Source organism: Aspergillus tubingensis (genome assembly GCF_013340325.1).
Source record: "Aspergillus tubingensis WU-2223L DNA, scaffold_2, whole genome shotgun sequence".
Taxonomy (NCBI): domain Eukaryota; kingdom Fungi; phylum Ascomycota; class Eurotiomycetes; order Eurotiales; family Aspergillaceae; genus Aspergillus; species Aspergillus tubingensis.
In genome coordinates, this window is record NW_023336276.1 from 689968 (window position 1) to 703634 (window position 13667).

The 13667-nt window shown below is 49.1% G+C and overlaps 5 protein-coding genes across 5 annotated transcripts; 2 read left to right on the top strand and 3 right to left on the bottom strand.

Annotated features, from left to right (window-relative positions):
* Positions 1-566: 566 nt before the first annotated feature.
* Positions 567-2279, top strand: AtWU_00798 (Zn(II)2Cys6 transcription factor; the record flags this gene model as incomplete). The annotated part of the gene is made up of 2 exons (XM_035495913.1): positions 567-661; positions 731-2279. 2 exons carry the CDS (start codon positions 567-569, stop codon positions 2277-2279), a joined length of 1644 nt encoding a protein of 547 aa, XP_035351806.1.
* A 417-nt stretch (positions 2280-2696) lies between these two features.
* AtWU_00799 (uncharacterized protein) lies at positions 2697-5418 on the bottom strand (the record flags this gene model as incomplete). Its single annotated transcript, XM_035495914.1, has 3 exons — positions 2697-3366; positions 3426-5237; positions 5285-5418. The coding sequence occupies 3 exons, from the start codon at positions 5416-5418 to the stop codon at positions 2697-2699; spliced, it is 2616 nt and encodes an 871-aa protein (XP_035351807.1).
* A 1476-nt stretch (positions 5419-6894) lies between these two features.
* Positions 6895-7353, bottom strand: AtWU_00800 (natterin-like protein; the record flags this gene model as incomplete). The annotated part of the gene is made up of 1 exon (XM_035495915.1): positions 6895-7353. The coding sequence occupies one exon, from the start codon at positions 7351-7353 to the stop codon at positions 6895-6897; it is 459 nt and encodes a 152-aa protein (XP_035351808.1).
* A 1331-nt stretch (positions 7354-8684) lies between these two features.
* Positions 8685-9889, top strand: AtWU_00801 (uncharacterized protein; the record flags this gene model as incomplete). Its single annotated transcript, XM_035495916.1, has 2 exons — positions 8685-9079; positions 9142-9889. The coding sequence occupies 2 exons, from the start codon at positions 8685-8687 to the stop codon at positions 9887-9889; spliced, it is 1143 nt and encodes a 380-aa protein (XP_035351809.1).
* A 957-nt stretch (positions 9890-10846) lies between these two features.
* On the bottom strand, positions 10847-11980 carry AtWU_00802 (aquaporin; the record flags this gene model as incomplete). The annotated part of the gene is made up of 3 exons (XM_035495917.1): positions 10847-11238; positions 11303-11603; positions 11654-11980. 3 exons carry the CDS (start codon positions 11978-11980, stop codon positions 10847-10849), a joined length of 1020 nt encoding a protein of 339 aa, XP_035351810.1.
* Between the last annotated feature and the right edge of the window lie 1687 nt (positions 11981-13667).

The following is a 13667-nucleotide window of genomic DNA, read 5'->3' on the forward strand; positions in this document are numbered from 1 at the left end:
ATGCTTGGTATTGTTGTCTCTAGGGAGAGTATGCTCTTCGTAGCTTGTTGGATTGGTATTCCTCGTAGATTGCCTTCCTAATCGATCGTGAGTACAGGCCGATTGAGTGTGCGGGGACCTGAACCTATTTTGTAGAAGTTGTACTGGTTCCATCGACCTAGTACCAAGGCACACCAAGGTCAGGTACCAGATCCATATTTTTTGAGGCACATTGTCCACAAGGTAAAGGGCGTCAACATATCCCCTTTACGCTGCCTTTGATCTGAGAGCATGTCCGCCCGGCATCTTCGGAAGCACGCCCCTCCTGGCGAAACTCAAGTCTTGCAAGGTCCCAGACGATGGAAGAAACCTCATCTTCTTTGTCCAAGGGATCCAATCAGGTCGAATCGCCCCCAACGGGTGTGGCTGACTAACGCGAGCAGGAAGCATTAGTGTCATCCTCTCATTGCCTCATCCTGGTTCCTCCCCATTTTTTAACCATCGCCCTGGCCATGTCTCTCTTGATTCTCGCTGGCTGGATAGCCGGTTCGCATATATAGGCTGCGGAATCTTGGCCGGGATCCAACATGTCATCTTCAACCATGGGCGTCCAGGAACCAGCGCCGAAGAAAAGGACCCGGGTCAGTCATACCAAAGTGCGTACGGGTTGTCGGACCTGTAGGTACGGAGTCACCGTGCACCTTGATCGTTTGCTTGTGCATGGGGACCACCGTTAATGTGGATCATGTAGGATTCGCCATAAGAAATGTGACGAAACCCGGCCCATCTGTCGCATGTGCAGCAGCACTGGTCGGATATGCGATGGATACCAGCAAACCATCGATAGAAGAACGCGCGCTTCCAAACTACGGCTCGCTTCAACATCGCCATCATCGACTAGCAGCTCATCTTCAACGGTGAGCGTGCCGTCCCTAGTGTCGGATCTGATCTTACACACCAATGAAATCGACCTCACCCGGCAGGAGCGTTGGTATCTCGATTTCTTCCGCAGGAATACCGCTTTTCAATGTTCCGGTTACTTTGATGATGACTTCTGGCTGCGTCTAGTCCACCAAGTCACCGAAGCCGAGCCAGCGGTCCGCCACGCTGCCATCGCATTAAGTGCCCTCCACTGTAACTTTGAGCGCACCACTACCGGCCAGGGGACCATAGACAGCCGCCTACCTCTCCAACAATGTGTCAAAGCAATATCTTCACTGCGACATCAGCTAGCGGGTGGAGGAGTTCCATCCAGCGCCAACATGGAAATAACACTCGTGACCTGCGTACTGTTCGTCTCGTTCATGTTTCTGCAGGGTGATACGCAATCTGCCTGTTGTCACTTGCGTGGTGGTCTCAAACTTCTTAAGGAATGGAGAAGCACCGGCAAGCCGGGATATTCTACCACAGGTGCAGTACTGATGAAAGTATTCGCCCGTCTACAACTACAATGGTCAACTTTTGCCGACGAAGTCTTCATTGAGGAGGTGGATAGCAACCGCTGCGACGCCCCCTACATGGAGATCAACGATCTCAGTCTTGAAGAACCGACCGACAGCTTAGAAAAGGCTGGCAGCCTGCTTGTCAGACTAGGCCGACTCGTCCTGACTCCTAATTCCCCCGACACCTTCTCACCAGGCTACTGCACCGTTTTGGACAGCAGACGCATGGCCATCCTCAACAAACTCCAATGCTGGACCACCGAGCTCGACAATTCAATGACATGCACCGGCAACACCCTACTCCTCCGCGACAGCACCATCCTCACCGTCCTCAAACTCTGGAGCGAAATCATCTACATCATGGCCGCGACAGAAACGCGCCTCGGTGGCAGCGAAACTCGCTTTGATGCCTTTCACCTCAACTTCGGCCGAGCTGTGGCGCTCGCCAAAATCCTCCTTCTCTCCACACCCACCCAATCAACTATACCCAACTTCTCCATTGGAATGGGTATCATTCCTCCTCTTTTCTTCTGTGCATTCAAATGTCGCGACTGGTACATCCGGCGAGAAGCAGTACAATTACTCCGCAGCTGTCAGAGACAGGAAGGTCTCTGGACAACGCCGGGGGCCGTCATCGTCCTGGAACGATTGATCGATATCGAATCTAAAGGCCTCATGCCAGGAGATCTGGTTCCAGAGTCACGCCGCATTGACTCGATACATGTGAGCATTCTTCCGGATGATCATAAGATTGGGTTATGGTATCGTCGATCGAGCCGGCAGATGGGACTGGACGGCTATGTGGATATCGTCTCGGGGATGTGGGAGAAGGTACTACTGGATTATCATGTGGGGTGATGCTTGAGGTATAACAAGTATTTAATGGGACTTTGGTTGGCGATTTATCATGTATTAGATACCAATTTGCTCGGCGTTAATTTAAATATCACTGATGAACTCTTATCAAAAATATATTTCGAGTTGTAGTAAGCATTTATTGACTAATAATCAGCAGGTATCACCACCAATTCCCACATCAACCTCATCACTGCCATCTTACTACCTTTATCTGCATGCATACCAACCAGAGCCGCAACCGATGAAAGCACACCCTACTCAACATAATCCTTCCCAACAAATACAAAACCAGAATAATAGCAGACTTGAAAAATTACAATTTCCTAAAAAAAATATATATATAAACAAAGTCCCCCCTCTTCCCTTCTCTTCCCCAACCCCAAATTCCTTTCCTTTTAGATCAAAGTACCACTAAACCTAATACCACTGACACCTCACCACCGGATTAAACATACTCACACTCAACGCCCCATAACAATCATGCACCTTACTGTCCCCATAACTCTCACAATCGACCGTCTTCCCCAACTGCGGACAAGTAAACGTGCCCGGCTCATCACTCGTCCCCTTATAAACACAATCCTCCATATCATGAATCTTAAAATCCAATTTCTTCGTCCCATCCGGATACGGCGGATCCACCACCTTAATATTCCCGCTCGCCTCTAGCTCGCCCGCCTCCGCATCCTTACAGAAATTAATCGAGGAGCCCATGTCCGGCGTGAAAAATGACCAGTAGCTGTACACGTCGGAGAGGTAGGCGATGACCATTTGGGCGGTGGGTGTGGGCGTCGGCGCCGTGTAGATCGTGCTGCTGGTGCCGGCGCATTTGGTGTACGTGAAGGTCGAGAAGTAGCTTAGGGTGGAGGTCGCGCAGACGAGGACGTTGCTGTTGAGTTCGGTGGTGGTGAAGGGGGGGTCTGATGTGGTTTTTGTGGATGTGGTTTTTGTGCTGCTGGTGCTGGTGGGGGTCGGGATGGAGGTGTAGGAGCAGCCGCTGCCCGAGGGGAGTTCGGAGAGGGTCGTGTAGTCGCCGTTCGGTTGGTTACAGACGCAGACGTTGCCGGCGCCATTGTCGGGGTCCGCGCTGGGTGGTTGGGTTAGTAAGTTTGTGGTTGGTGAGGGTGAGTATGGGGGAGGGCTTACTGGTTGGTGCAGAGGGGCGGGGTGTAGGAGGAGGTTGTGGTGACTAGGGTTGTGGCTGTCTGGTTGCGTGAGGGAGAGGGCGTCACGCTGGAGGTGTGGTGCGTGGTGCTGGTGTCGCTGGCTGTTCCGCTGTGCGTGTGGATGATGATGGTGGTTGTGGTGTCGGTTGACGTGCTGGATTTATTGTCGGTGCTGGTGGATGTTGAGTTGGTCGTAGCAATGCTGGACGTGTGGGCTGACGAGGATGCAGACAGCGGTGCCGAAGAAGAGGATTCGGTAGACTTGGTGGATGTGGCCTTCTTTGTGGTGGTGGTATCTGTGGATGTAGTCTTGCTTGCTGCAGCAGATGACGATGCTACCTGCGAAGATTCCGTCTTGGATTTGGTCTTAGTCTTCGTGGAGGTAGAAGAATCCTTGGTGCTTGTCGAAGACTTGGTCGAAGTGGGTGAAGCAGACGCGCTCGCCGAGTGGCCGCCTGAACCGGCAGACGAGCTAGAGTCGGAAGTTGTGGTGGACCTTGTCGACGTCTTGGTCTTTGTAGACTTGGTAGACGTATCGGTATCCGTATTGGTAGACGTGGCAGTTTTTGAGGACTTCGAAGACGTATCGCCAGAGGTCGTTGTTGTTGTCGTACCGGTGCTCGTCGCGGTAGAGCCAGTGGCAGTCACTCCCACTGCGCTGAGGGAACTTCCCTCGGTCTCAAAGGCGTCAAAGTAGGACGAAAGCTTGGACTCATCCGAAGAATCATTGTCTGAGGAACTACCCAAGATCGACACTGCCTCATCCGCAGTACTGGAGATGCAGCTCGCAATACCGATGATATCTCCCAGCAGGCCTCCACCGCTGCTACAACTATCGAGCGCCGATTCGCTATCACCAGAGCTTGAACTTAAAGAACTCGGTGCCCCAAGTACGTCGAGAACGTCATCCGCTACGGGGATGACGCGCTTCAAGGGCTTGATGAGATCGGATGCCTTGACGGACTTGGGGTCCTTCTTCCATTTCTTGATCACTGGGTATGTGTCCTTGACGAGCTTGTAGAGGTGCTTGATAATGGCGTAGACATCAACAGAAGAAGTTGTAGTGCTGCTGGTGGTTGAAATTGTTGAGTTTGGTGTCGTGGAGGGCCCGGTCGTGATGCTAGCACTTTGGCTGGTATCAGTGTTCGTAGTAGTGATGGAAGTGATGGAGTGAGTGCTCGATGTAGGAGAATGAGATGCAGGGCTCGATGAAGCATTCTCTGAGGAGCTGGAGCTTGACTTTGACGTAGGAGTGTGAGAAGCAGAGCTGGACGTGGTGTCCTCAGTACGACTGTGTGTTGTGTGAGTCTTAGTCGAAGAGCTAGTGTTCGGTTTGGATGAAGCTGGTGTCGACGTGGTAGGGGTATGAGAACGAACAGGCGTTGATGAGCTCGTGGAAGTGTCGTGCTGAGCTGAAGCCGACGAACTTGTCGAGATGTCCGATGAGGACGTGGAAGACGTAGGCGTATGAGTGTGGGTATCCTTCGATATACTGACTGTATGGGATGATGTAGCAGACTCAGATGAAGCATGCTCGGAGGAGCTCGAAGAATGAGTGGAAAGAGTGTGGGTTGAAGGAGTGTGAGATGGACTGGTGGGAGTCTCAACGGAAGCAGGGGTGAACAAGCTGCTAGGGGAGCGAGTGGAGGTCTCCTTGGAGACGACAGAATGAGAATGACTTGACGCAGTAGTATGATCTTGAGCAGGGACCCCTGCAGAAGAACTTGACAATGTCGTCGCATGAGAGTGGGAACTCGAAGGAGTGTATTGGCTGACAGATGTGTCATGCACACTACTACCATTAGAACCTATCTCTTTGATTATCAAGGGAAGACTGACCTTTGGGGCGTGCTTACAGGCGCGCTAGAGTACGAGAGTGTCGTGGCCCCACGAAAGCGTGTAGTAGACTTCGATGCTCCATCGTGATCATCGGTCGAGGCCCCCTGAGCAGCACCAAGGGAGGCCGTAGCCATTGAAGAAGGAGAGTACAATGGAGTATTCGAGGCTGAGATCGTGGTAGCTGTTGCACCCGACTCCGAAGTCCATGAAGTAGGACTCTCGTAAGAGGTTCTACCCTGGGTGTTTGCAACAGCCGACGAGGCCGGGTGCGAGGACTGAGGAAGCCCTAACGCTGGTGAGACGATGCTGGCAGCGCAGAGTCCTGCCAGCAGGGCTTTTGCATTAAAGAGTGGCATTGTCCAAAGGACGATAAAGAATGACTGTAACAAGCAAAAACAAAAAGTGAGTGACAGTTGGCTTACGCTTGGCATAAGAAAATCTCCTGAAGGGAGACTGTTTCTTTAGTATTCCCAACTCTTACTCCTTGGTGGCTGAGCTTCGGTAACAGCGTAGAGGATCGGGCTGGCCGCGGCGGTGGCTTTTGGCCCCCAGAGGGCCAAAACCAAGCAATACCACCATCCCCATTCCATTAATGCTTCGAGTCATTTCTAATCGTGGAATTGTTTGTCTACTGCAGTTACAGCTCGATCGGTCGCATGCGCGAGTCAAGCTATTCTGCTTATTATTGGATGGAAAAGTGTAAAGCCCATCAGCGTGCGCGTTTGAACTTGGCTTAATCAAACCCGATCCTCTGGCCCCCAAGACAGCCTGAATGGGGCGATAAATTCGACAGAACAAGCGATAATATAGGCGATCTTTGCACTGCCTGGTGGTCAACGCGGATAGTTGCCCGATCGCTGCTTGGAAGACAGTCTCCTAGATCGGCTAAGTGCTTAGCTTTCAGTCTAGGCGACCAAGGAGCGTGGAGATGGCACCAACACATGTCTTAGGCAATGTAGCGAAGGAAATATTTGGAGTGGCTTATTGAGATGGCCGGGGCTGCCATCGTATGTGTGCTGAAGTAAGTTTCAAAGAGAGGGTCCATTAAATATCAGGCAGCTTTGACAACTGAATAGAAAGGATGCAGATCGACAAGTCGTAGAGGCCAGAATGGACACTTAGTAAATAGCTAAACTCCGGATAGGTGGACACAACAGGACATCTATTGGCGTACTCATTGGATTGTCAATTGATCCGACTGTATGATTGTCATTGATTGGCTGGGTGGTAAATAAGCTCAAAATTTACTCCAGATACCAGGAGAAGGAATCATCACTTGAAAATATCTCAAGACAAAGGGCAGAGACTGGCTAATTGTACGTATAGTACTACCACCACTACTATTGCCAGTTGTCAAGTTCAACCATTGGTCCAGGGGATTAGACGTCCAGTAAAGAATAATATAAAACCGAGGAGTAGTTTGTCCAGAACATTATTTACACGTGATTATATCAGAACTACCACACACTGTGATGAATTGACTATAAGAAAGACACTTACCTAAGTCATATAATCAGGTTCGGTGGCGTTTTTTGATTCCAACCAAGATTGCTCGAGTGAAAGGTAATGACAAGAAATGAAGAAAATCACACAATCACTATGTCAAATGGTCAAGCATCAGCAGACTTAGTAAACTCGCCGTAATCAGTTTCAAACTTGAAGTATTGATCGTCATATTTTTCTCCGTCAGCATGGTAATTCCACGGTTTTCCAGTAAGAACCAGATTGTACGCTGGAGTAACAAGACGGTACCACCCCGCCCTATTTGAGCTACCCTCTTCGAATGTGAAGCGGAGACTCTCATTGCCTGAGTATTCATATTTCATCCCGACATTGTCCATGATGGAAAATATGCGGCCGTAGACACCGTTCATGTTAATATGGAAAGCCTGGATATAGAAGGTACCATCCGAGCGTGAGACAAGCTCGAAGATCTGGTCTTGATAGACTGTATTCCTGTTGTAGGCGGTGAGTGCACCCTCATTGCCAGTACCTTTATTGGCAACAAGTACGTTATTGGTTGCGTAATTGAGGAGGCGAAAAGTTTCTCCTTCTTTGGGAATCGGCATAGTGTTCGTGACTTGGATAGATGGATGGATAGTAGAAGAAGACTTAAGGGTAGATAAGTAGTGTTGATTGACTGTGGATCAGTAGAATTCTACCAGGCATTTACGTGATATTTATATCTGGCTGCTTCTGTGATGAAGGGTATTCCAAGAACTATTTGCGTCTTGGGTCATACCTAACTTCGATATTAGTACGCTATGGTCAGCTCGTCATTGACTGCAATATACATTGCTGAGAACGGATTCGTAACAATGTCTAAGGTATCGATGCGTACAATGGGATTGTTTGTGGGTACTGGATCGGTTATATAAGTCATTGAATCCGTGGTAGTTTGACTTTATTACATAATATCTTGATGCATTCGTACAGTCCCGTCATCGACTGTACTATTTAGCTAGTGTCAAGCACGTCATTAACTCATCCATACAGTGGACGCCTTGTATATTTTCCTAATGTCAGTGCATAGCAAATAGCTGAAACCCAAACAAGAGCAATGTTCTTCTGTGATCGGGCCCGCAATCCCACAAACCTTACCGACCAAGAGGCTCAAAAAATCCTCAGCGGGTGAACCTCCAAGCAAGCCTAACAAACCACATAGATCGTCTTTGCAGAAGTTATTTCCTATAGGAATAATGGACTATTTGCACTGTCTTAGGGGTAGTATTGTGACTTACCGCTGGTGCCAGACTGAGCAGGTTAAGGCCACTGTTAAAGCAGGACTGCTGTCAAGAGGGGATTGCTCTGAGAATAGGACTGCTATATGGCAAGGTAATAACTTTGAACTATAATAACTTTCAGTTTAAAAGATAAAGCACCGCCTAAATATAAATAGTCAAGTATTACTATTTATACTGTTTCTTATACGTAAGTACCGAACTTCAACGAGAGCCTACATAGGGCAATCTCATATGACAAGTTTCATAGACCTATTGTATAGTAAGGACACTTGGTGATTTTGAACTACAAAAAGAGTAGAAAGAGACTATCTTCATCATATTGATAAGGTCTTTACGATCCAGTAAAAGATAGCAAGTGAAACCCTAGCCATGTCTTTGGAATTAGAGCTCATGAGGGATGCGCGTTCAAAACCGGTCAGCCTGAAATTCCAGATGGCCAAGTATAATATATTGAGGTTCCATTACCTAAAGCACACTAGGTCGGACTGCGGCTCATGATAGTGTGTAGTAGTGTTGGACAAAACTACCTCAATATTACCTCACTTTAGACATCATCTCTCCTCAAAGTCTCCTTCTGCTATCCATCTCATCTCATACTCTCTTTCCCATCTTCCATTTCTCATTCTTCCTTCTCTCTGTCACCGATACCGTCCATGATGCCTAATGATTATATTACCCGTACTGTCCACTCGCTGAGCCACGCCGAAACGTTCAGTGAAGCTCTCAAGGCCATCAACGAAGGTGTGACCAGAGCCTTACCCTCCAAGCGCCAATACAAACAAGGAATTGTACTAAGCCTTCGATGGGAGAACGACAACTTAGACCGGAAGGATATTGACGAGCTTCTACGACTTTTCAACACGAAATACGGCATCAAAACAGATTCCTTCTTGCTCCCATCTGCGCCCATAGCGGAGGTAGCTTTGGCTATTCAGGCGAAAATTCGAACGATGCTCTCTATCTATGACTCCCCGGACACACTCTTCGTCTTTGTATATGAAGGCCATTCGAATGCGTACTACGACATACCAAATGCCTGTGTCAGTATCATGTAAGTAGGTTGATAAATAAATTCCCCAGAGATTACTATCAATAATCTAAGTAACACTATAGGGGCTCGATGAGGGAGCCTACGGTTTCTCTACCTTGGGGTTTCGTGGAGACCGCGCTGGCCTTTACTGATGGAGATGTCGTCTTCATACTGGACTCGCCGTTTCCATCTAGGGCGGCGATGATTTGTGAAGATATTGAATACCTCGCGGTCTCGGCATTCGGGTCACCAGCAGCCAGAAGCATCAATGTATCCCTGAAAAGGCGACTCATTGATCTACTGGGTCAAGTAGACGCCGAAATCACTATATCACAAATACACGCCAAGCTTGCCGCGCATGCAAACAGTCCAGGCAGCCAACTGGGACTTATACCAGTACATTTCCCGGCCAAGAACAAGCCATCCATCACCCTTCGCCCTATAGGAGCGTGCCCAAGGCAGCGTAGAGGTCCCCGGAAAGCAGGTGACTTGTCAGATGGCAAGGTTTTCGTTACTGTTCGGATAGTCTCAGACACGACCAGTGTGCCGGATATCGTTGAGCAATGCATCCAGTGCCTGTCAAAATCGATTGCGGGGGATGTGGCAGATATCAAGATTGAGGGTATCTTCAAGTTCAGTCCGGACTCATCCTTGTTGCTGTTTACAATGCCAACTGCGGTTTGGAACATGCTTCGTCATGATCACTCCTTTGACTTCGTCAGTGTTGTCCAGTCATATAATCTACTATGTCATCGGTCGACTGCTACTACTACTCACCCCCTGGCTCTTGCCAGTGGGAATGCTGATTTACCCTATGGGGGCAAAGGCTGATCTTATACTGCGTTCAAACTAGAGTTATTCCGCGATGTACTTTCGTCTCCTTTCAATCTACGCGGTTTGGGGAAAAGGCCTTCGTCTGCTCCTCACACCGGTCAAGATAAACGTTTCGATCCTATTTAGTCTTTATATTCAGTAAAAGTACTGTTACCCTGCTGAAGATACATTATGTCTATAGTTTCGAACGATTTAGAAAACACACCCTCAATGACTAAAAATGGAGAGATTAAGCATTTATATATTTGTCCGTCAGCAGAGTTTTAATTCATCCGGTTTTGACACTTTCATTGTGTGATTTACTTCCCCCGAAATTCTAATCAAGAAGATCTCCTTCTACCTCTTTTATACCTTCCTACAAGATTCCCACTCAGCTTCCGTATTGATTTACCACGTGTGCCGTTTTCGGAGGTGGTCTCGGCGATAGAAAAGATGAACGGGGTTCCAAGATCATTACTTAGTATATTCCACTGGCTGTATTACTGATGCAGAAATCATGGATGCGGTATTGATTACAGAGTAACGCTACGTACTGCTACTAGAGCATGCATCATGGCTTCGAAGAAAGCGATTAAGTCACCGCAAGCCGGGATGTGACACTGCACGGAGAATGATTCATTCCGCTTTAAAAATGAACGAAGCCAAGACTTGTTCCTGTCTCGTGGAAGTCGCGGAAGTCGGAAGTTGATTTGGACTACAGAGCCGCGGAGATAGGAGCTCCCCGCGGAGATGGTCAAATTGCGTCAAACGGTACTCCGTACACGAACCACCACGCCACTAACGCCAACCCTTGAGTATTCGTGCAAATTCTCATCGAACCTGGCCAGAACATCAAACGAAAGTAATAAAAAAAGTACACCGAGAAAGTAATTACGTAATTAACCGGTTGTTGTCAACCTTACACCCCCTAGCACCTCGTCAATCTTCATTCCACCATCCATCACACCCGGTTGTCTACACCTGCTCCGCTCCGTGAGGGATATTAGGGATATCAGGGTTATTCTGCAGTTGTGAGTTGGTCGGGGTGTGGTTCCTCCGGCCGGCTGTTGGGGATTGCGGCTGCTCTACCGTAGTAGCTTCGGAGTTATATGAGGGACGGTGCATCGACATATCCCACGATCCGGGTCCACCCGAGCCCATCTTGGCTTCCCATTCATTGTAGTCTTGGCCCGGGTTGACGGTGGTGTACTGGAACATCTTGAGGAAGGTGAAGAAGCCGCATGCGAGGAGACTTCCCAGCAGCGGACCGACCCAGTAGATCCAATGGTACCCGGGGAAACTGCGGTTGATGACGTCAGGACCGAGCGATCGCGCTGGGTTGAGTGAGCCGCCAGTATAATAGTCCCCTACAGGAGAAGAGGTTAGTCGCATATGATCTAGCAGCAATTGGACCGGAAGTCATTTACTTACCAACCATCTCAGTCACGAAGAACACCAGGCCGATGCCCACAGGAGCCAGGAAGGTGGATTTATGTTTCACAACAGCCAGCATGATAATAATGAGCACCAGCTGAGCCGTCAAAAACATTTCGATGAACAGTCCTTGTGAGATTGAAGCACCACCGCCCAGACGAGTGCCGACGTTCAAGTCGCCTGGGAACAAAGCACTCACGACACCGGCAGCCGCAATGCCTGCAATGAGCTGAACCCCGAAAATAATAACCCCACGGATGGGAGACAATCCACCAACCAGACACAAGGCCAAAGTGACCTAGAATAATGATCAATCACATATCTCGGAACTGGCATGGTACAACATACTGCGGGGTTAAATAGACCTCCAGTCACTCGATAGAACGCCCACACATTGACCATCAACGAGAATCCAAAGCAGAGCGAGGAGTATAGCAGGTTTGAAGTGTTTGGAGGAGACCCAGCCGCTGGTTTGGGGGTATTAGACACCTGCGTCCCAGCGAAGGAGAAGAAGAGGAAGAGAAAGGTTCCCACGAATTCCCCGACGGCGGCGATGAAATTGTTCCGCGTCGTGTCGGCGAGGTGCAGCATAGGAAGCTGATTATTCGAGGATCTATAGACGGGAGCCGTCTGGTCGTCGGTGTTGCGCTTGCGAAACCATTGTGGGGGCCCCATGATGATATTCTTTACAAATTGTTCGAAAAACAAGGCCGATTGTGAGCGGAATCTATTTGCGACCAAAAAAAGTGGGCTGCTAGAGCAACAGAGCGGCTTTTATGCATCAGGGTAGGGCGAGCTGTCAGCTCCGCAGTTCCAGCTGGAGCAAACGTCATGACGTTCTCTTCCGGCAGGAGGCTTGAAAGAGGATTATCTCGGTTCGCAGGTGGTGAGCCATCTATCGGAGAAGATTTGGCTCGAGCTCGGGAAGAGCAGCCATAAATAATGAGCTAGACGACTTGGATGCGACCATGGTTGAGCCGAAGATTGAGGAGCATTGAGTGTTCTGGACCTTGCTTTGTGGCGTTGAGCAACCAGACAATAGCGGCTACGTTGAGAGGAGGAGTACAGTCCGACATGCCTCATTTGTGGGAAATTCCATCTGACGACGAGCTAGTTAGCATGTAGTCTCTTCTCTGGAGTCACAAATTTATGAAGCCGAATTGAGGTTGCAATACTTTTTGATTTCTCTTTGGGGTCCAACTCGGGAAGAGCCCCACGCAGAATTAATTGACCGCGGAAAGCGGATGGACAATATCGTTGACGTTACATGTTAACAATGAGAATGAGCAGATGCTTTGCATCGAGCCAGATGTGGGGTGTTCCCACCCTGTAGCCAAGACAAGAGCTTAGCAGGAGACTATTGTGGTAGTCTTACTTGTCTTTGAGAGTAGTGAGATCAACCATCCCAGATAGGACTAGCGGGTATTTGTCCCGGAGATACCTTAATCCGAGAGAAAGAAGAAGCGCCACTTCCTTCCTCTGCATCATTCGCATCTTCCTCGGTGTCTCGTCGGTCCCTGCATTGCCGCAGTATCGTACAATAGTACTGTCTCAAAAGGCATCATGCATCACACATGACTAACAGCATCTTTGTGACTGGATGAGCTCGAACAGCGGCCTCCCCGAGGAGTTCGTGAGCGTCGAATGGATCACCCCACGGCCGAGACTCGGTTGCTCTCGGGCTCCCCCTAAAACTTCCGGTCGGGCGTCGGGATTTGGTGGGCTGATCAAAGGCCTCAAATTAATAATTTGCTGCGAGTCATTTTGACTTTAGCTCGCTCGCTATTCTGTCTCTTGGGTGACTAACGGTTCTCGGCGTGCCATGACAGCAGAGAAGCTGCAGACGCAGATGTCTGCCTTCTTATCAGATGCCTCAATAGTGATGGATGTGACGGATATGCAGCTCCCACTGGGGGATCTGCTCTATCTGACAGGAGTGACAGCCCCTTGAACCAATTGAGAATGACTCGATTATCTTTTCACACTCAAAATTTTCCCAGCCCAATCACGGATCGACAGCCTTAGCATCATCTGGAACCTGATTTGACGCGTTAGTCTGGCACCTTCTGTACTTCCCCAGTTTCTCCGCGGAGATGCTCAAAAGGCCGCGCCGTTCAACTAGTATACACAAAAAAAAAAGTGGAAGCAAGAAAAAACTTCTCCCGCCACGGCATGCCGTCCACCCGAACTAACAAAAGCCCTCAAGGACCACCTCCTAATTGCTCACCGGATTATAAATACCAGGATAGACCATCACCATCAGAGTGCTCTTCCCCTTTCATTTTCCAAGATCCTTCTTAGACTCGTTCTCCTTTGGTACTCTTTGCATCATTTGTTCTGTCAGATCTACCCGTTCGCGGCA